Here is a 21,518-nt window from a genome sequence, read left to right on the forward strand (position 1 = left end):
GATTTAAGCAGTAGATCGGTTTGCCAGCCCCCACTCTCCTCCCTATTTTCATCCTTCGGTCTGACCCACATAGGAAACTAATCAAGAAATTTTTCAGAATTTAATTTCCTAATCCAGAAACTAAACGATTAAAGTTAAGGCTTACAGGCCAGCCACCTTGAATTGAAATGACATAGGCTGTAATATACATTTAATATGCTAGAGTAATATGTTAATATGATTTGGTTCCCGGCGAACTTTGCTTATTTCTTCAGTTTGCTTACCCATGAATCCAATATCCTCATCAGAAAGCTACAGATCAGATAACACCAGCTACGGCCCTGATACCAATAATATGAGCAGCGAGAGTATGACGACAAACGAAGAACTAACGGATGATGACTATGAAAGTATTCTCTCTATTGTAATCAGGAAACCAGCGTTAAGAAAAGTTCCAAGTTTCACTACTCCCGTTGACCACAACGGATGCCCTCTTAAGACCAGGAAATCCATGATGGTAGCATTAACTCAATGCTCAGCTCCTACAAGACAGACCTCTACAACATCGACAAGAAGATACGGAATTCCCAGAGTTCGTGGAAGGAATTCTTTGGCTGGACGACATGGAACCAAGACTCTGGCTGGTATTTCTAATACTGCCCTACCTAGACGGGAATCTCTTGGAACCGTCTCATCCGCGAGAATTGCCAGTGCGTCCAGCAGTTGCTATGGACCACCCACAATATCCTCATCAATTTACTCAGCAGATGCAGCTACGATCTCATCAAAACAGGTCTCAGAAATCTCCGGCACCACCGATTACAATCCATACCTGAACAGCGTATCTACTGCAATTGTAGAAGAGCCCGGACTGGAAAGTCTATCTCAGATCGACATACCCTCAGACAAAACAGAAAATAATATACAAGACACGGAAGCTCCGACCGTTACACACAAAAATGTTGTCGTCAGTGTAAAGCCTCATCGTTCTACCTCGATCAAATACATATCCCGTCATAACTCTCTTTACAAATCAAGGAAAATTGCCACGTTAGGCGCAGCACCAGGACTAAAGAGATCAAATGCAATTAGAAGAAGAATTGGTTGGATCTCCAACAAGATAAGAAAATTTCTTCGAAGTATTAAGAGGAAAGCACATGATGGATGGAGGGTAGTTAGATCGAAGAGAAAGTCAATGTTCTCCTTTGGTAGAAAGAGAAGTACGAAACTTCATAACCACCACTTTAGTACCACTACTGCTGGTCAAAGATCTTTTGCAGATAGTTCCGGATTGAGAAGTGTGGAAGGCCTCGTTGACGCAGAGAGATATATTCCCTCTGGCGCATACCCTCATTTACCAGCGCCTTACGAATTGAATGAGCGAGCAATGAATTCCGCACTTCATGTTCCTGAGCGTAACGTGGAAATATCAAGAAACGATACCATTGTGATCAAGTCAAATTCGGATGACAACAAGCTCAGCGATGATGATAACAATAGTAGCAACGATGACACAAGTGAATATAATTCTGAGTCTGAGTTAGACACAATCCTCCCAATTTGGACACATTTCATGAAGGCAGCGGTAAGTAAACGGATTCAGATGAACATGGATCTGCACAGTGCCGAGCTAAAGAGAAAAAATACCGGCTCTACCGTAGCCAAGGACGCCTTCTTGTCCAATTACGTATCTTCTACTAGAAGTCGCTACACAAATCACAGTGATATTTACTTGAAATCGGACTCAAGATCTGAATCTTCTCTTTCGACTGAAGATTCCTTGTTCGTTGAGGAATGCCAACCTCCACTTGGTGGAACACCCCCCTCTATGTACGACAACTCATCATCATCGGATAGCTTGTATTTGAACGAGGAGGAGAAGGAAATTATGATATCGGGCAAGAGATGCAACGACTCATATTCAAGTGCTCTTCCTCCTACCAGAGCCAAGAGTGAGCAAAAAAAGCCAAATCACGATCGTCATCCATTCCTTAGAGCGAACCCTATGGCCGTGCCTCCACAACACCGGAGGCAGTTGGATCTAAAAGGCTTAAATATCAGTGTAGGTACTCCCCTTCCAGTGCTCACACATCCGAAATTACATTATGAGCATCGACTAAGACTAAGTTCGAAAGCTTCTGATTGCCCGTTCTCTTTTGAAAGCAGCTATAACCAATCGTCACTTTCAAGGCAGACGTGGAGTCAGCTGAGATTACAGAAATTAGTGCATTGACTAATCGGCCATATTCAATAAGTTTATTATATAGAGTAAGATAGCATCTTACAAATCATTGTGGTCGCGCAATCCTTCTTTTAGATCCCCGATTTTCCGAGATAAGAATGCGGAAATATATAATGTCTGTCCGAAATATCGGATTTTTTTTCTCGGTACTCGGTATTCGGGTACTTAGGACCGGATGCACCGTTAAGCCGCAAGCATAATCATCGCCTGAGAAACCGCTAAAGATCCGGGCCTAGACCCAGACCCTATCGGTATTCCCCTCCACCCGGATTTTTATCCCGACGCCCAATAAGATCTCCACTAAGATAGAGCTCACGGGTTTTGCTTATCACCTCGGTAGAGGGATTTTTATCCGACAGCAATTAACAGGTATATTTTTTATTTGCAGTACTTAATGAAGCATAAAGCCCAACTATATCATCATATAAGCATTTGCCCTTAATTATTTCTGTTTTTAGTAAGCCATCTATATATCAACTTCAATCTTTATAATATGGAGGGCTACATCACTCAAATACATGATCTAGCCGACTGGATGTCCTTTGGATTGGTGACAAGAATGCGTAAGATACTCACTATAGATACGAGTGATGTGCAGACGATAAAGTGTACCGAGGTTCCGGCGTCTCCCCAGCGGACCCTCTACGACGAAGAGCAACCACCATCACAGCAACGTATACTGGATCCACCTGCAAATTTGGAGTTACATAAGGGTAACAAGAGTGATGATGGTGCAACTAAGAACAAGCGCCCATCAAGATCAAAATCTCCATGCCTTAGTAAGCTGAAAATTCTCTCAAGATCATCCTCCTCTGAATTCGATAGCAACCAGACCCGATTAGGTTCCTTACCCGCCGAACCACTAGCTGCTTCCGAGAAATTCGTTACTCGCGATCCGACGGTGGATAGTAGTTTGACTAGGCATCGAAGTTCTCTACGGACAGTTACGGCCACGAGTACATTGGGCGCGCCATCCAATAAAGAAGCGGGAAGACATGGTATCAAAATACTCTGCCTGCGGGATTCACTGGGTTCACGGCATCTATTGAAGAGAAAATCACTCAAAAAAGCCCAAAGAAAACTCAGGGCAAAGGAGACTTATGGAACGCAGAATATCCAGGATATAGAGAAGGCTCGGGGAACCTACGCAAAAATGAGTACTATATCATATGAGCATCCAAATATGAATGTACTCCCTTACGACTATTCCGAAAACACTCCGCTTTCTGTTCCATCAACTGCTTCGAGTGGTATTACAAAGACCATTTCCCAAGTCTCTAACACTTCTAGTCTCAACGAAAGTTTTCAGCTAGTTTTTGATGATCATCTCCTGCCGGGAATACCTTCAAGGCTTCCTACAAGATCAACAAACAACGTATAAATAAATAGAGCTACAAATAATGATAATGAGTTATTTTAATATATTTGTGAGTATGTATATGTGAATGGTTCATAGTAAAATATCGTCGAAGAAATTCCAGTTCTTGATTTTGACCTTTACGCAAACTCTTCATCCACCAGATCTTCCAATATTGGGCTCTTTGGCACTTTCGTTGGCGTACTGGCCTCTTCATCCTTCGTATCAGGAGGGAATATTGTCTTCCGGCTGAGAGTCTCGTAATTCTTTAAAAGCGGATCTTTCTCCGGCTCTGCAGGTTCTGCAGGTTCTTCAGAGTATTCAGAGTATTCAGAGTTGTCAGATTTTCCAGGTTCCTCAGGTTCCTCAGTAGTACTTCTATTAGCCTCTCTTTCTTCCTCTTCTTCATTTGCAGTTGCTGACTTTTTGGGAGCTTCAACCAGCGTAGGTAAAGAAAAAGAGATAGGAACACTAATCATGCATTCTGGGTGCTTCATCATCTTGTCTGAAGATGTCTCAGCAAGCTTCTGAACTTTTCCTTTGGACAAGGCATCCATTTTAGACTTTGCCATAGGTTTTCTAGCAATGTTCACCTTAACAACACCACTAGAAGATCCTTGTGCAACCTCTGGAACCTTCTGAATCATGTTTTGGGGATCATGTCTATCAAATATCTCAGAGTTCTTGGAGTAGACATTATATGGAGCATCCCAGTAGAGTTGAGGAATTTCTCCACCAACACATAATTTCCTGAATGGTTTAACCTTCATTTCCTTTGGTATAACCACCAACAACGAGTACCCATCGTTAAGTAATTTGTAATCAATATCATTACTGGCATCAGCAGGAAGTAAAAAAGTATCATAGTATTGATCAGCTGTTGACCTTATCAACAAGGTATGCTTAGCTATTCTTATCTCGTAGCTACTGAACGTCCGGATCTCAAAGTCATCGTATGGTTCAAGATTTCTCTTCTTCAACAATATATAGTAGTTAAAGGAATCTTCGGCAGTGTCCACAAGGGGCTTATTCAAAGCAAGCTCTGTTTCCCTCATTCTCTGCTCAATCTCATAGCGATATCTATCAACTGGCACCTCAAGAGAACAGGATCCGGAAGGTGCATATGCTTGATAATAGTAGTTTGGTGTGACGAAAAGCATCGTGAGTTATTTGTCCAGTCGTTATCTTTACAAAATACTGATAAGGAAGGCTACAAGATACGGTCAATCATCTCCCTTTAAATACTACAACTATGATATCTTGGAGGCAAAATGATGACAAAATGTCATATCTTTTTTTTCTTACCTGAACCTTCTCGAAGGATATCGATGACGCAGAAGGAAATTCTCCAGATGGTTCTAGAAAAAAAGAAATTTTTGTGCTTCGTTATCGCGAGCCGCAGAGATTAAAGAAGTAGATAGATCTTCGTTCGTTTCTATTGTTGATGATTATAATATATACAGATAAATAGCATGGCCACAGAGATGACTCAACTGTAGATAAATGATGCATTGGAATAGAGTTCCAACATGGGATTTTCGCCCGATTTGGTAGTTGTAGCTTCAATATCACCCCACACTTTCAAGAAGTCCTCATGGGTGCAAGTATTGCTTATCTTACCCACTACCTGTTTGTAAAGGCCGTTGATAACAGCGAAATCCGTAGGAAACAGGATATCAAAGTATCCCTGATCGCACATATAAGAGTCCACATTAACCATATTATCATGAAGCATTGTCTGTACCACAGGGGCATTGTATCCACGGTTAGCTTCATTGAGCGTAGAGAAATCTGACGCAAGAAGCTGATGGTTGGGAAAGTAATTCCTGAGGATTTCAAACAATTTGAGTAATCTGGTTGGCACATACTCCGCACCCGTTAGATCATTTCTCAGAGGGTTTAAAGAATTCTTTAGTTTCATCACGACTGAAAGCTGATTCACCGGATGTTCGGGGATTGATGAAATAGGAATGTCGCTCAGCTCTCTGGACTTCAAAAAATGGGCTGTCCATGGTTCCAAATCAGGAGAATAAAACTCTCGAAAGTCATTATGTTCGTCAACCACTACATATCCTTGGTATGGCTTATTTGTATTGATATCATAACGCACAGCATCATGTGCAAGGTTATCAAACACCTCTAAGGCGACAACAAAGCACGGCTCGTCCACCAAAGTATCCCAATCCAAAAAAGATTTGTTAATGACTTCCACCTTATCCATATGCCTGATCAATCTAGAGCTCTGCTTGTTGAACAATTTTGAAGAGATCTCCACAATTCTATATTTAGTCCTCTTATACACTTCCGGTTCATTTCGCTCCAAGAAGTCCAAGATATTCAACATTAGTGTACCATTACCTGCACCAATCTCATAGATGATTAGGTCATTGTATGGATATTGGTTCAACTTATAATTGATCAGAATATATTTGGCTAGAGCTTCTCCGTAGTAGGGCTGGAACAATTCTGTAGGAGTATGCCATAGTTGAAGTGAAGGCTTTTCGATCTGAACATCTTTCTTTCCTGTAATATTGGTGCTCTTTGAAACCAAATTGTCCACTGCATTTTCTTTTTCAGTCTTTATCTTACTCTGAGGAAACTTAGCAACACGCTCTTTATCGTACTTATTGTAGGCCTTCAGCCATTGGTCCAGAAAATCATCTCTTCCTTTCAAATTCTTGTAGTTGAACGGTTCGTCAGGCTGGAAAATCACAACTTCCCTCGAGAAATAGCCATATTTTGGATTATATAGAGAATCCTCAATAAAATCAGATGTTAGCATTTTCACATTCTTTGGTCTTCTGGTTCTTTTCTTGAGCTTTCTGCTGTCTGTCAACGGATACCTCTCAAACATAGCCGAATTCGTACTCCAATCGAGCGATTCAACACCTCCTTCCTGGAATAGATATTTTGCTATGTTGGAATGCGACTTAGGTCCTAGCTGCAATTCTTCGTCAGTTGCAATTCTGTATTGCAGCATGTACGGTAATACAGAATAATCATGAATGAACTTATTCGATTTAGACGTGGGTCTTTTCCTAAATGCCTTAGGGGCGGCCGTGGTTGATAAGCTTCGATAGCCCAAATCGATAATACCAGTATTACCAAGACTACCTTTTCCTATTAATGAATTGACCCTAAGCATCATATTCAAAGCACAGATGGGGGAAACAATGATGAAAGTTAAAGCTCCAATCGCCAAAAGAGAAATCTATCTTCACCCATCTTTCAATCAGTCGTGCGATACTCAATCTGAAAAATTTTAAAACTTCAAATAAATAGATGGAGGGGTCCACAAGTAAGCTATGCAGAGCTCTCCTTCTACGTTTATTCACCCTTTCACTATACTGTCAAAATGGGTGTTCCATCGCTATTCAGATGGCTATCTCGAAAATATCCCAAGATTATTTCTCCGGTGATTGAAGAAGAGCCCGTTGTCGTAGGAGACATAGAGCAGCCTATTAATTACGCGGGCGCAAACCCTAATGGAGAGCTTGATAATCTTTACTTGGATATGAACGGTATTGTTCATCCTTGTTCACATCCAGAAAACAAGCCTCCTCCAGAGACTGAGGATGAAATGATGCTTTCAGTGTTTGAATATACAGACAGAGTGCTCAGAATGGCTAGACCGCGGAAAGTATTGGTGATTGCCGTAGATGGTGTAGCCCCTCGTGCCAAGATGAATCAACAGCGATCTAGACGGTTCAGATCAGCCAAGGAGGCTAAGATATCTAACGAGGAGAAAGAACGGGAAGTGCAAGAGATGGAGGACCGTGGTGAAGTGATTGACGAAGGTATCAAAAAAAAAAGAACATGGGACTCTAATGCCATTACCCCCGGTACTCCATTCATGGATATCTTGGCCACCTCCCTACGATACTGGATAGCATATAAGTTGGCGAATGATCCTGGTTGGGCTGAATTGCAGGTGGTGATCAGTGATTCCTCCGTTCCAGGTGAAGGTGAGCACAAGATTATGAACTTTATAAGATCCCAGAGGTCTGACCCGGAATACAATCCTAACACTACCCATTGTATTTATGGATTGGATGCAGATTTAATTTTCTTGTCATTGGCTACACACGAGCCTCATTTCAGAGTATTGAGAGAGGATGTTTATGCCAATGATCAGATCCAGAGAAAGCTCAAGAACTCCGATCGGTTTGGCATGGATGAAGAAACCAAGAAGCAGTTGCAGAAAGTAGACAAGAAGAAGCCTTTCATCTGGCTTCATATTGGCATTTTGCGCGAGTATTTGGCGGTCGAGCTTTCAACACCTAGACTCTCATTCAAGTTCGACTTAGAAAGAGCAATTGATGATTGGGTGTTTGTGTGCTTTTTCTGTGGTAACGATTTTTTACCTCATTTGCCATGTCTTGACGTGAGAGATAGTAGTATTGATACGTTGGTGTCTATTTGGAAAAGAATCATGCCTACCATGAAAGGTTATATCACTTGCGATGGTGAATTAGACCTTTCAGCGGTCGAACAATTGCTAAGTGAATTGGGAAATCTGGAAGATGATATCTTGAGAAAAAAGCATGACAAGGACAGACGTAGAAATGACAATTTCAAAAGACGCAGAGTGGATAAAAGTCAACAGAGTGTTCTGAAAAACGAGCTTCTTAAAACGGTGTCTAAGGGTCACGACAATGCTCCTTTGATGCCATCGCAGAACATGGTGCTCACAAGCTTGAACACGGGAAAAACATCAGGGGGGTTACAGATGACCAACAGTGAGATCATTAAGAACCTTAATTCGATTTCCAAAGCCAATACTGCCAATAAGAGCGTGGCGGAAATTCTAAAGCAAAATATGGTGAGAAATGCCGTTGCAGGTGCTGATGGAAATGCAGAGAATACTGATGGCGCTAATGCTGATGGAAATGTCGCATCAGGTGAGCCAATTGATGTTTCGGAAGACTCGAAAAAGAGAGATTCGACTTCGGCATTCCCTTCATCTTCTTCAGAGATTACTTCTGACTCTGAGAGCTCCATGGAAAATATTGATAATAACGATGATTCTATTAGAATGTGGGAAGATGGTTATAGAACACGGTACTATCAAACAAAGTTTCATACAAATGACGAAGAAGAGATTAATGGTATTCGCAGGAAGATGGTTGAAGGATACCTTGAAGGAATATCGTGGGTTTTACTATATTATTACCAAGGTTGTCCGTCGTGGAATTGGTACTATCCTTTCCATTACGCACCCTTTGCGTCTGATTTCACGAATTTGGGTGAAGTTAAGGTGTCGTTCGATTTGGGTTCACCTTTCAGGCCGTTTGAACAATTGATGAGTGTTTTACCTGCAGCTTCGAAGCACAACCTTCCAAATGTGTTTGGACCTTTAATGTGTAACGCGGATTCCGAAATTATTGATTTCTACCCTGAGGAGTTTCAAATTGATATGAACGGTGCCAAGATGGCCTGGCAGGGCATTTCCTTACTTCCGTTCATTGATGAAAAACGGTTGCTTAAGGCTGTTCGATCAAAATATGATGAGCTGACTCCAGAAGAGGTGGAGAGAAATAGTTTGAAACACGAGATCCTATTTGTGGGGCGCCAGAACAAGCATTTTGAGAGATTTAAGACCTTGTACAACTCTGAGACGGAAGAATGTGCCGAGCTTATGTTTCATGGACGTAAAACAGGATTAGCTGGTACAATTCTCCCCTCGAAGGAGTACGATCCGAAAAGTGTTCGGAAATTTCCACTGATAGTTTCTTCTGAGCTGGAAGGAGAAAACTATATTGATGTTCCTAACAGCACGTACTTAGAAGTTAGCTACAGAATGCCCCCAAAGGTTCATGGTAAATCTATGTTGTTGAATGGCTTTATTCCCCAGCTTGTTATTCTAACTGAAGAAGATAAGGACCGTGTTAGACACGCTTATGGTAGATTTCAAAGGGGTGGCCGATTTGAAGTTACTAATGAAATTGATTATAGCCAGTACGTTGGACCTTATGGCAAGGCAATGTATTCATTTAGGCCTGGTGGTTATAAAAGCTATCTTGAGATGTACAAGTACAACTCAGATCGCTACCAGCAGACTCTACAGTTTAACAGATACAACGAGCAGCAGCGGCATCTGAATAATGCACAGGGATCTCAGGGAAGTCGAGGTTATCAGGGAGGATATAGTGAGGAAAATCAGGGTAATCAAGGAGGATATCGAGGGGGTTACCAGGGTGGCTATAACCAAAGCTCCAATGGCTATGATGGATATCGTGGAGGACGTGGAGGACGCGGGGGACGCGGGGGACGTGGAGGACGAGGCTCTGGATACGGCTCTGGATACAATCAAGGAGGAAGTACTGGTCGTGGTGGGTACGGAAATCGTGGAGGTTATAACAACTACAATCGCGGTAATCACGGCAACTATAACAACAGATAACGGTATTATCTTCTGAATCTGCTTTGAATTGTATAATAGACTATAGTACTCAATGAAAGAAAAAGACGCGATTCCCTATATAACTATTTTCTTCTTATATTTAGTCTATTGTTTACAGATCTCATTCAATAGCAGACATTTTGTTATGACTGAATCTAAGCGTGTTCCTCTCGCTGATAAGACAAAGCTATTTACCAACTCTCTTCGACGGAGTAATGTATCAAAGATCACGAAAATCTTCTTCAAGAAAGGGCATGGACATGATAGGAATAGTCGCAGCAGAGGAAGTGCTAATATAGCGTCGTTTATTAAGTCGTTTTCGGCACCAAGCTCAAAGCAAAAGGGTATGGATGGCTCTGAGATTACCAAGAGTCTGGTGTACACTGACAGCACTGCCAAAAAGTCTTATAGCACAAGCGACGTGGTACCTCAGCGTAGTAGTGTTCGTGTGTTCCATACCGATGGGCCACTTTCAGGTCAATTGACCAAAGAACAGGGCCGTATAAATACTATGAATACGATTCTCGCGTATGATCAACCAATTTTCACTACAGGTGACGTGGCAGAGATTCAGAAAGCTGTCATAGTGCGGCTTGTTAACGACATGTCTAAGTCATTTAAATTGGTACAACTTCTGGACAAGTCTCTGGTGGGGTTACTCAATTTCCAGAAAATATGGATCAAGATTAAACCTGGTGATAAGTTGAAGCTTAGCAATGATTTCTTTACTATTAAACTGGACGGGGAGGATATCTGCTGTTACTATCGTTGGTACAAAGTCGTCTTCAGTCAAAAATAACTATGTATATTGTATTTACAAGTCTATAGAGTTTCTCTAATTTCTTCATGATGCGAACCCTCTGGATCGCATTTGGATAACATCATACGTACGTATATTCCGTCCTGATTCAAGTCGAACTCTTTATACAACGTCAGAAGAGGGTAATACAAGTTCAAAAACTCTGAGCAACTCGTAGTATCTCCCTTTATAGCTATAAGCCGTAAAGCAGCTGTGAGAATGTTCAAGTCCTCTCTTTTCAAGGCATTCTCAACCACTTTTTTGCTGTATACCCAATTCTTACGGTTGGTAAAGATTGTAAGACAAAGAATATCCATCTCGGACTGAAATCGATCAACGTCAAGCCTTTTGCCAGTCAACTTCAATGATATTTGGTAAAGCTTATGTACCACAGGACTATACTTGAACACTTCGTCACCCAATCGCAAAAGTTCATCGTCAGAAAGCTGTGACAACTTGTCCAATGTGACAAACTGGTCGTTGTCAAACTGGGAACCAGAAACAACAAGCAAAGGAAGTAGCTTTTTCAAGTCCCTTGGTCCAGAAAAAACCGGTTGATATCGTTTCAATATATAGACTGTGTAATGGTACCGCTTATTAAACACATCAGTCTCATGCTCTAAACCCAGGTGGAATTCCAAGGACTGGCATATAAGGTCAACATAACTGTAGACATCGTCGACGTTAAGTTGAAGTCCATTGGCTTGCATGGCATCGAAATGGTTCTGGATTTCGACTATAGGAACTTTGGTGGGGTCTTCAAGATGCTCTTTTTTCAATTGCTGAAATCTTTGGCCATAATTGGCTCTGGTCAATATTTCGGGGTGAAAGATAGTGGCATCTGCGTTGGCATGAGGTGCTGCCGTAGAGTAATATCTCAAGCCAGTCAAGATATTGTCACTCTCTTTCGGGCCTTCGTGGTTATGATACTTGGATTTGTCCTTGGCCCAAAGAAACTCCAAGTTTAAATCTTCTCTACGATCTTTAGTAAGCATATGAATGTATATTCCATCAGACTTGGAATCTGTCATAACCCAGGAATTTTCAGAAGCCCCATAATCAAATTTAGCATACTGCGGCCCTCCTTTACCCTTCTTTCTGAGTCTCCTTTGATATTTAGCATACTCTCCATTGGTAACAAGTCCTTCTGTAGACGGAACTTGATGCAATTTATGTTTAATAAAATATGTCAACTCGGTAGATGCTTTCCGGAGATGCTTAGCACTCTTTCCCGTACCAATGACCATAAAGTTTGCAATATCCTTTGCACCCTCGTTGACCTTTCCTTCCTCATCGTCTCTAAGATCAAACACTTCTGTATCTATTATACCCAACTTTATGACAAGGAACTCCACTATATTTCGCAAAGTCTGAGGACTATTTTCAGGGAGATTGGGGATTTCAACTTTGTTTAACGGAGAAGATATCTTAGGAGATTCTTCAGGTCTCATATACCATGGAAGCTGACTATCGTCTTGACGGCATTTGATTGATGTGTGTATATGCCTGTTCAGCGAGCTTGTGGTACCAATATAACCGTGAAAAATTGTCCTGTTCGCACAAGCAAAACGTCTGATGTCCCTATGCTTTATCAATTTCCAAAATTGAATTGGCATGGTCATACTTCAGGAACACAAAGTAACTCTTTACCGTCTCTCTTTTTTGATTTTTTGATTTTTTGATTTTCAACTTTTTCTTACTAAAGGCCCTGGTAGTTTAATTTTTTATCAATAATTTGATCAGGAGGAGGAGGGGGAAAGGTCCTTGATTATAAGTGTATACAACAGTTACTCATTGGATGCTCCATATGCTCATATTATGTCAAATGATATAGGTACAAGACCTAGGGGAGACAGTCACCACTTTGATCTCGCAAAGCTAAGTAAAGTGTCTCCCGTGCCCATTAAACTACAGGATAATACAGAAAATTCCGAAGTATATGATGGAAGAGGCTCAGAACAAGACCTCGTAGCACAAGAGGGAGACACAGTTTGGTGCAAAAATTCTTTCATAGGAGAACCTTCGATCATATCGGGAAACAATGGGGGGAAATATACACTCTGGACCATAGAGATGATCACATACCGTGGTACCAAGATAATTATAAGAAGGCGATATTCCGACTTCGAAAATTTAAAGGGACAGCTTGATAAGGCATATGGTGCTTCTACATATATCATGGATCTACCACCAAAGACATTTTTTTATCAGGATCGTTTTGACCCTGTATTTCTTGAAAAAAGACGCAAAGCATTGGAATATTGGCTAAACTCGGTACTTCTTAATCCTTCCTTGGCGTCCACTCCAGAAATTAAGAAGTTTGTGTTACGCAGAAGATGACGAAACGGTTGTCTTTTAATGCACTTTATCTAGATTATTACTAATGTAAGGGAATTATTAATCGCTATAACGTGTTGGTCAGGGGTCACGTGTGCATCAGTAATTGTCTCGTCAATTCTCGACTATGTATTTTATCGGATTCTAGAATCAGACCCGCATTACAAATGAGGAACGATGAAAGGAAAAAAAAAATCAAGATAAAAAGAATAGCAGAATAGGCAGGGGCGTTTTGTTCTTTCATTTAAAAGGGTTACATTTTCCTTAAAAGACAGCTATTTCGCATCTTGCATGCATATCTCGTCTTCAGTTTCGAAAAATATCCAATTACAGTTTAAAAGAATGGTACACAATAAAGTCACTATCATCGGTTCAGGCCCTGCTGCTCACACTGCCGCTATCTATTTGGCCAGGGCAGAGATGAAACCAATTCTATACGAAGGTATGATGGCTAATGGTATTGCTCCAGGTGGACAGTTAACTACCACCACTGAAATTGAAAACTTCCCTGGTTTTCCCGAAGGACTTATGGGTTCGGACTTGATGGAAAGGATGAAGAAGCAGTCAGAGAGATTCGGTACTGAGGTTATTACTGAGACTATCTCAAAGGTTGATTTCTCCAGTCGACCTTTCAAATTGTGGACAGAATTCAACGAGGATGCCGAGCCAATCACCACAGATGCTGTTATCATTTCCACTGGAGCATCCGCCAAGAGGTTACACTTGCCGGGAGAGGAGAAGTATTGGCAACAAGGTATCTCTGCTTGTGCAGTCTGTGATGGAGCTGTGCCAATCTTCAGAAACAAGCCTTTGGCCGTTATTGGAGGAGGTGATTCTGCATGTGAAGAAGCTTTGTTTCTTACCAAGTATGGCTCAAAGGTCTTTATGCTTGTCAGAAAAGATCATATGAGAGCCTCGACCATTATGCGGAAAAGAGTGGATCACAATACCAAATTGGAAATCATATACAACACAGTCGGATTAGAAGCTAAAGGTGACGGTAAGTTCTTGACGGCTTTAGGTATCAAGAATGTTAAGACTGGTGAAACCAAGGACTTAGCGGTTAATGGCTTGTTTTACGCTATCGGCCATAATCCAGCTACTGAGGTGTTCAAAGATCAATTGGATACGGATGAAACAGGCTATATTAAGACACAACCAGGAACATCTCTTACTTCTGTTCCAGGTGTTTTCGCTGCCGGTGATGTCCAAGATAAAAAGTACAGACAGGCTATCACATCTGCCGGCACTGGTTGTATGGCTGCTTTGGAATGTGAGCACTATCTCTCTGAGTTAGATGTCTGAATAGATCAGGGAAGCTCGATAGAGAGCTCATAATATTTATACATGGTTACATTATTGCTTTCTAAGAAATGATTGGTAGGCTTGCGGTGGGATTTTAACTCTTCCTACCGATTTCAATAGCTTTTTACCTTCCTTCTGTCTCACCAACAATTTTTTTCTTCTAGTAATGTCAGAAGCGTGTAGTTTAGCCAACACATCCTTCCGCCTGGCCCGAACAGTCTCTCTAGCATATATTCGTCCGTTTGCCTGGGCCTGGATGGCCACTTCAAACTGCTGAATACGTAAGAATTGCTTCAACCGCTTGACAAATTCTCTTGCATTCTTCTCTATTTGCGACTTGTGCATCACCATCGAAAGTGCATCAATACTCTCACCATTAACCAATATTTCCAATTTGTAGACATCCGATGGTTTGTATCCAGCGTCTTCATAGTCCAACGACGCATATCCTCTGGTAATACCTTTTAATTTGCCAAAAAAATCGTCTATTAGCTGTGCAGTTGGAATCAAATAGGTCATAAGAACCTGGCCATTCGTCATGTATTGGATCTCTTTTTGTTCTCCTCTATTGGTATCACATAGTTGCATTACTTTACCCACATATTCTTGTGGAAGAGACATATACGCCTCGACATAAGGCTCGCTGAAGTGAGATATTGTTGTCTTCCGAAGATTGTCAGGAAAGTCATCAGGGTTTGAAACGATTTCTTCGTGGCCATCCTTATAGTGCACCTTATATGGAACAGTAGGAGCTGTGATAATCAACTTCTCTCCGTATTCTTTCTCTAATCTCTCTTTAAATATCGACGCGTGTAGCGATCCCAAGAAACCTAACCTCCAACCTTGCCCTAAGGCGCTGGATGTCGCATGTTGGAAAGTCACAGAACGGTCATTAAGAAACAAGTGCTCCAAGCTTTCCTCCATCTTTTTTAAGTCAGTACCTTGCGCTGGAAATGCTCCCACAAACACCATTGGTTTTGGTTCTTCAAATCCTTCCAATGGTTCTATATCCGCGCCCGCTTCGTATAGAGTATCACCAACATAGACTGTGTTGGGATCCTTGAGTCCAGGAATAATGTATGCCACCTGTCCGGCTACCAATTTGGGAAAGGGCTTCCTATCTGGATACATGATTCCTACCTCTTTCACCTCATATTTATCCTTAGTTCTATATGCCACGATCTTAGATCCCTTCTTCACGGTCCCATCCACGATATTGATAAGCATAATGACTCCGAGATACGAATCATACCATGAATCAACAATCTGGGCCCTGAAATGTGCCTCTGGTCTGCAATGAAGTGGCGGTGGGATCTTTTCTATAATTTGAGGAAGTAGATATTGAACGTTAAGACCGGATTTGGCACTCACGTGAACGATATCATCCCTTGGAAGCTCAAACATCGATTGAATCTGTTCCTCTGTCTTTGAAATATCAGCCGTATCTAGATCCACTTTATTAATTACTGGAATAAGCTTAAGATCCATTGAGTATGCAAGATAAAAATTGGCCACAGTTTGAGCCTTGACACCTTCAGAAGCATCAACCAAAAGTAGCGCTCCTTGACAAGAAGCATAAGATCTAGTGACCTCCAATCTGAAATCTACGTGACCGGGAGAGTCAACCAAATGAAATAGGTAATCTTCTCCTTTGTAATAGTAGATCATCGAGACCGTTTGGGCTTTAACAGTAATGCCTCTCTCTTTCTCAACGTCTAGCTTGTCGAGTACCTGCTTATTTGCGACATTGGGATCAACCACTCCAGTGATCTCTAGCATTCTATCACTCAAAGTGGATTTACCGTGGTCCACATGGGCCACAATTATGAAGTTTCTATAGTTTTTCAAAGGAATCTTATCCATTCTTTCAGCCAATTCCTGGTCTGAACTCACTTTAATTGGATTGTTCTTCAGATCAATCTTGTAATTCTTATATTTCATATATCCAGTAGTATTGGGATCTGTAGGGTACTTCCATCGCGATGTAGAGTACCATAAGGGTCTGAAGCTGCATTTTATGTCCCTATAAAGAACCCGAGAACCCAATCGAAGCATTCAAGTAGAGAAGTCAAATTTGTACAAGGCAAATATGTCTGTCTGGAGCCGGGATGAGATGGCTTTTTTACACCACGCGAGATCGTGTCTCTTATTTGATTATCGAGTCATATATTAATATACAGTTAGAGCAAAGAGATACTGAATCTAAAATCCTCCGCAGGATCATTTCCCTCCTGTTTCGTTGTGGTTTAATATCACTATAACGGAATCTCCCCGGAGAAACATCTTAAGCACGAATCTTTCCCTAAGAACCTTCTTCTTCTTATCATTGGGTGCCGGTTCGTTCCAGATTTCTTTGACATTTTCTAATATCATATTGCAATGTCTATCAAATGCTTTCACCTTGGCTATCAGTTTGTGGTTGTTCCTTAGAGAGATGAGAACGGTTGTGTTCTTTTGAACTGCTTGAGTCAAGAGCTTCATAGGGCCATGCTCGAATTCATATTCCTCGAGGTCCTGAAGCTCCTTTTCAGACATTTCTGTCTTTGCCTTATTGAGTAATTCTGACATTATAAGTCGCAATACTTGTTAACGAATTGGCTTGATAATGAAAACGGCTTAACACTTGGAAACTAAACTGTCGGAGAGTTGAAACTTTTCACCTCGCGAAATACTTTCACCCCGTAGAGAGAGGTAGATCTCCAGGTGCGGCGGTGCGACATGTGTTCCTGGTAGGATTCCAAAAAGAACTAGTTCATTTTCGATACTGTAACCAATCAGTCAGTCCTTTGTAAACATCTTTATCATGGTGCTAAGATTTGGACAGACGTTTAAGAATGGCTACGCTTTTAGCAGGCCGTTCATTAGAAGATACAATTTTCGAAGTAGATCCAATGCCAACAAAAATACTCAGATGACTACCACAGGTACAAACATTGCCAATGCAATTATAGAAATCAACGACGCCAATAACTTCAAGTTTCTTAGGGATCCTAATTTGATACCTAAGCATGATCCATTCAATATTGAGCAGTATGAAAGAACCCACCCTGAAAAGGGAGTTGAGTTGACATCAGAGTCCGATGCCAAAAACTTCAGGTCTCAACCCTCTGAATCAGCCGATCCTCAGGGAATGCCGGAGTCATTCTTAGATACCAATGAGATGGTAGAAGAATTGAAAAGGGGGGGGTTCACAAACGCACAATCAGAAATAATCATGAATGTGACACGTGACGCGCTGCAGAAGAAGATGACTTGGCTACATGGAGAATTGGCACCTAGGGTGGATATGGAGAATGAGAGCTATTTGTTTCAGGCAGCACACAACGAATTATTGGTGGAGGTGACGAATTCCCGAGAAATCTCCTTGATGAACCTACAAAACTCTTCAGTTATACTTAAAAGGGTGCTCAATAATCTACAGGACGAGACAAGTACTACAATTCAGTTGAACGATGATACCATTCGAATGGAATTAAGTCAGTTTAAGCACGAAAACAACCTCCAGCAGAGATCACTGGAGATAAAGAACACAGATTTAAATAATCGAATAATCAGCGAATTGATGTCTGGATTGAGGTCCACTATAGAACAGTTCCGTTGGGAGTTGACCAGGGCCGGAATATTTGCCATAATGCTGATGGCAGTTTCGATTCTTGGTGGATGGAGATTAACTTCAAAGATGAAAGCTGTCGAGGCTGAAGATGAATCAAACATCAAACATCCAGAGCTCTCATATAGACACGAGCCGGCAGACGAGGAAAGTCATGATTATGAAGCCGATTTGGATGAGAATGTTCCAGTTCAAATTCTAAAGAGGTTCTCATAACTTATGCTTTCTTTTACCCTTCAAGATCTCTGAAAATGCTGTCTGTGGACTATTAGCGGTCCATTTCTCGAGTCCCATCATGGTTTCGGTCAAGATTTGACTCTCCACAGACTTCTTGAAGCTGTATTTTATCAACTGCTTGTTCTGCAGAAGTGTTACGGTATCCAAGCCAACCAGTTCGTGATTCAACATCTCCAAAAGCGACTCGTTGAACTCGTCGACGTTGTGGAAGTGGTAAACTTTGTTTATCAATCCAGATCTAATCAAATCTTTGCACTTCAACTTTCGCGATAAGCAAACCACTTCAAGTGTTTTACTTAGTCCCAATCTTGCAGTTAGACTAGCAGAAACTCCACATTCATTAATGAGTCCTATGTTGGTGAAGGGGAAGCTCATGTAAACGGATTCCTCGTTAATTCCATAGATGAGATCACATAAGCATACTAACGCAGCCATCAATCCAATAACAGGCCCATTCAACCCACAGACTAGTAATTTCTTGTGCTCTAGGAAAAGACTCACCAAATACATATTTTTGGCTGAGATCTCTGATAGATAATAGTTACTGTCTTTACCGGTCATCTTACTAATGCTCTTAATGTTAGCACCTGTAGAGAAGAAACGACCTGATGACGTTATCAATGTTATAGTGGTATCTGGGTCATCGTTGGCTTTTTGAATGAATTTTGCAAATTGAGCAAACTGAGGAATAGTGAGGGCATTGGTAGCTCTTGGATTATTGAGGTGAATACGGAATACCTGGCCTTGCTTTGTGCATATGATTGGCTGAGGTTTTGGGGGTGGTTGGATTTCTGACGGCATTTTTGGAAAAAGAATACTGGAGCCCTGACTACTACAGTTACTGTTAAGGCAATCCAGTTATATATATATATATGCCTGGAATTGGACCGAAGTTTCGATTTAATTTTTTTTATTATCGCAGATGTGGGGAAGTTTAGAGGGGTTTCTCCGCAAAGCCTGAAAGGTTGCAAGCGAGGTGCGTAAGTGTTATGTGGGGTAGAGTAGCATATTCCTGGAATTCTCTGATTGGAAGGATGATTTGTCTTCAGGATGTAAACTCTCCATGCTTGTGGGGTCTTGCTTTGAATCACTAACAGGTGTATCATGCTCGCTTGCAGATTCCCTTCTGCTCGGCGCGCTATCTAGCTGATTCTCACTATAAATTTACCAGGTTGTGCAAATGCAATCGGGCTCGCTAACAGTTGCTCCCTCCAAACTATCCTCGTGTTTTTTGCCGTGTGATTTTTATGTCAGGTTGTTAAATATATAAATAAGAGGAGGGAACTTTAGGACGAGGTTTTCTAATCAATTTATCGATCGATAGTCTTCTTGTTGTCCCTAATTCTTCAATTTTCTGCTCAATGTTCTCTAAATCTATTCGAAATGCTGGAGCAGCCGCCAGCGCTGTGAGGGCTGTAAGGGCTGCGAGAGCTGTGAGAGCTGTGAGAACTGCGATGGCTATGAGAGCTAGCCCTTTCGGCTCAATCGGCATAACTAGGAGAGGTGTTGCCAACCTCGCCAGCTTCAAGGCTCCTGCCTATATCACTAACCAGACCAACAAGGCATTTGGACGGGATGATCGTTTGGACTGGGATTTACTTAAGAGTGAGATCTTTTCGCTTACCGATGAACCCACAGAAGTTCCGTTGGTGATCAACGGTGAAGAGGTCTTTTCAGGTAGAGAAAAGGCCCCCATTATCAACCCTGGTAACTTGAAGCAGACCTTGGGTCAATATGCAAAAGCTACACCTGAGGATGTCGACAAGGCTATTCAGACATCTCTTGAAGCAAAGAAGGAATGGGCCAATACGAGCTTTGCCGATCGTGCATCCATTTTTTTGAAAACGGCAGAGTTGATAACTACCAAATACCGCTATAAAATGTTGGCAGCTACTATGTTGGGTCAAGGTAAGAACGTTTTCCAGGCAGAGATTGATTGCATTGGAGAATTGAGCGATTTCTTGCGTCTCAATACAAAATGGGCCGCTGAACTGTATGCCAGCCAACCCGAAAAAGCTGCTCAAGGAGTATGGAACCGGGTAGAGTACCGTCCTTTGGAAGGTTTCGTTTATGCTGTCACTCCATTCAATTTCGTAGCCATTGCCGGTAATTTGGCTGGAACCCCTGCATTGATGGGTAATACCGTCGTTTGGAAACCATCTGATTCCTCCATTTTAAGTAATTATCTTGTTTACAAGATCTTCGAAGAAGCAGGACTTCCAAAAGGTGTCATCAACTTCATTCCTGGTGATCCCGTGTTGATCAGCGAGAAGGTTTTCTCCAGCTCTGCTTTCAATGCTTTGCATTTCACTGGATCTACCCAAGTGTTCCGTAGTCTGTGGGGGGAAATTGCCAAAAACGTCTCTGAAGGTGTCTACAAGGACTTTCCAAGAATTGTAGGAGAGACTGGAGGTAAGAATTTCCACTTGATTCATCGATCGGCTGACCTTGAAAATGCAGTCTATAATACTCTCAGGGGAGCTTTCGAGTTCCAAGGCCAGAAGTGTTCTGCTACCTCTCGTTGCTATGTCGCTCAGTCGATCTGGCCTGAGTTCAAGAAGCTTCTTGTTGAGGAAACCGAAAAGATCGTTCCGGCAAATACCACATCCAGTGAAGGTCTTCATAGCTTTTTGGGACCAGTAATTCATGAAAGGTCGTTCGATAAGCTAGCGAAAGGCATCGATAGTATCAAATCTGATCCAGAATTGCAACTTCTTACTGGTGGTAAGTACAACAAGTCTCAGGGTTACTTTGTTCAACCAACTATTGTTCAAACCAAGAACCCGTCACATAAATTCATGAAACAGGAGTTCTTTGGTCCTCTGCTCACATGCTACGTTTATCCTGACCAGCAATATGAAGAGGTCCTGGCCCTTATTGATTCCACAAGCCAATACGGCTTGACTGGTTCGGTCTTCGCCACAGACAGATCGGCAATTAGACTTGCGGAGGAGAAATTGAGATACGCTGCTGGTAATTTCTACATCAACGATAAATGTACAGGCGCCGTTGTTGGACAGCAATGCTTTGGTGGTTCTAGAGCCTCGGGTACCAACGATAAGGCTGGTAGCTCACACTTTGTCTCGAGATGGGTCACTCCAAGGGCCATCAAGGAGAACTTCCAGGAAGTTACTGGTTTCACTTACCCGTCAAACGTTCTCCCGAAAAATTGAGAGCTACAAACTTATGTGACCAGCAGAATTATATAATACCTTTATTAAGCAACATAGAAAATAACCGTATCTTTTA

General features: G+C 41.7%; 11 protein-coding genes across 11 annotated transcripts; 6 read left to right on the top strand and 5 right to left on the bottom strand.

The window, feature by feature from the left end:
• Positions 1–195: 195 nt before the first annotated feature.
• FOA43_000143 (uncharacterized protein) lies at positions 196–2,212 on the top strand (the record flags this gene model as incomplete). The annotated part of the gene is made up of 2 exons (XM_038920478.1): positions 196–203; positions 298–2,212. The coding sequence occupies 2 exons, from the start codon at positions 196–198 to the stop codon at positions 2,210–2,212; spliced, it is 1,923 nt and encodes a 640-aa protein (XP_038776406.1).
• A 568-nt stretch (positions 2,213–2,780) lies between these two features.
• On the top strand, positions 2,781–3,602 carry FOA43_000144 (uncharacterized protein; the record flags this gene model as incomplete). The annotated part of the gene is given in 2 exon segments (XM_038920479.1): positions 2,781–2,784; positions 2,803–3,602. The coding sequence occupies 2 exon segments, from the start codon at positions 2,781–2,783 to the stop codon at positions 3,600–3,602; spliced, it is 804 nt and encodes a 267-aa protein (XP_038776407.1).
• Positions 3,603–3,718: 116 nt separating this feature from the next.
• Positions 3,719–4,738, bottom strand: FOA43_000145 (uncharacterized protein; the record flags this gene model as incomplete). The annotated part of the gene is made up of 1 exon (XM_038920480.1): positions 3,719–4,738. One exon carries the CDS (start codon positions 4,736–4,738, stop codon positions 3,719–3,721), a length of 1,020 nt encoding a protein of 339 aa, XP_038776408.1.
• A 329-nt stretch (positions 4,739–5,067) lies between these two features.
• Positions 5,068–6,723, bottom strand: FOA43_000146 (uncharacterized protein; the record flags this gene model as incomplete). Its single annotated transcript, XM_038920481.1, has 1 exon — positions 5,068–6,723. One exon carries the CDS (start codon positions 6,721–6,723, stop codon positions 5,068–5,070), a length of 1,656 nt encoding a protein of 551 aa, XP_038776409.1.
• A 210-nt stretch (positions 6,724–6,933) lies between these two features.
• FOA43_000147 (uncharacterized protein) lies at positions 6,934–9,981 on the top strand (the record flags this gene model as incomplete). Its single annotated transcript, XM_038920482.1, has 1 exon — positions 6,934–9,981. The coding sequence occupies one exon, from the start codon at positions 6,934–6,936 to the stop codon at positions 9,979–9,981; it is 3,048 nt and encodes a 1,015-aa protein (XP_038776410.1).
• Positions 9,982–10,126: 145 nt separating this feature from the next.
• FOA43_000148 (uncharacterized protein) lies at positions 10,127–10,780 on the top strand (the record flags this gene model as incomplete). Its single annotated transcript, XM_038920483.1, has 1 exon — positions 10,127–10,780. The coding sequence occupies one exon, from the start codon at positions 10,127–10,129 to the stop codon at positions 10,778–10,780; it is 654 nt and encodes a 217-aa protein (XP_038776411.1).
• Positions 10,781–10,803: 23 nt separating this feature from the next.
• Positions 10,804–12,402, bottom strand: FOA43_000149 (uncharacterized protein; the record flags this gene model as incomplete). The annotated part of the gene is made up of 1 exon (XM_038920484.1): positions 10,804–12,402. One exon carries the CDS (start codon positions 12,400–12,402, stop codon positions 10,804–10,806), a length of 1,599 nt encoding a protein of 532 aa, XP_038776412.1.
• A 1,057-nt stretch (positions 12,403–13,459) lies between these two features.
• Positions 13,460–14,422, top strand: TRR1 (thioredoxin-disulfide reductase; the record flags this gene model as incomplete). Its single annotated transcript, XM_038920485.1, has 1 exon — positions 13,460–14,422. One exon carries the CDS (start codon positions 13,460–13,462, stop codon positions 14,420–14,422), a length of 963 nt encoding a protein of 320 aa, XP_038776413.1.
• Positions 14,423–14,473: 51 nt separating this feature from the next.
• Positions 14,474–16,477, bottom strand: GUF1 (Translation factor guf1 mitochondrial; the record flags this gene model as incomplete). The annotated part of the gene is made up of 1 exon (XM_038920486.1): positions 14,474–16,477. The coding sequence occupies one exon, from the start codon at positions 16,475–16,477 to the stop codon at positions 14,474–14,476; it is 2,004 nt and encodes a 667-aa protein (XP_038776414.1).
• Positions 16,478–16,642: 165 nt separating this feature from the next.
• Positions 16,643–16,990, bottom strand: SMD2 (mRNA splicing protein; the record flags this gene model as incomplete). The annotated part of the gene is made up of 1 exon (XM_038920487.1): positions 16,643–16,990. The coding sequence occupies one exon, from the start codon at positions 16,988–16,990 to the stop codon at positions 16,643–16,645; it is 348 nt and encodes a 115-aa protein (XP_038776415.1).
• A 235-nt stretch (positions 16,991–17,225) lies between these two features.
• Positions 17,226–21,442, top strand: FOA43_000153 (uncharacterized protein; the record flags this gene model as incomplete). Its single annotated transcript, XM_038920488.1, has 4 exons — positions 17,226–18,238; positions 18,962–18,992; positions 19,208–19,245; positions 19,768–21,442. The coding sequence occupies 4 exons, from the start codon at positions 17,226–17,228 to the stop codon at positions 21,440–21,442; spliced, it is 2,757 nt and encodes a 918-aa protein (XP_038776416.1).
• Between the last annotated feature and the right edge of the window lie 76 nt (positions 21,443–21,518).

Source organism: Brettanomyces nanus, chromosome 1, assembly GCF_011074865.1.
Source record: "Brettanomyces nanus chromosome 1, complete sequence".
NCBI lineage: Eukaryota > Fungi > Ascomycota > Pichiomycetes > Pichiales > Pichiaceae > Brettanomyces > Brettanomyces nanus.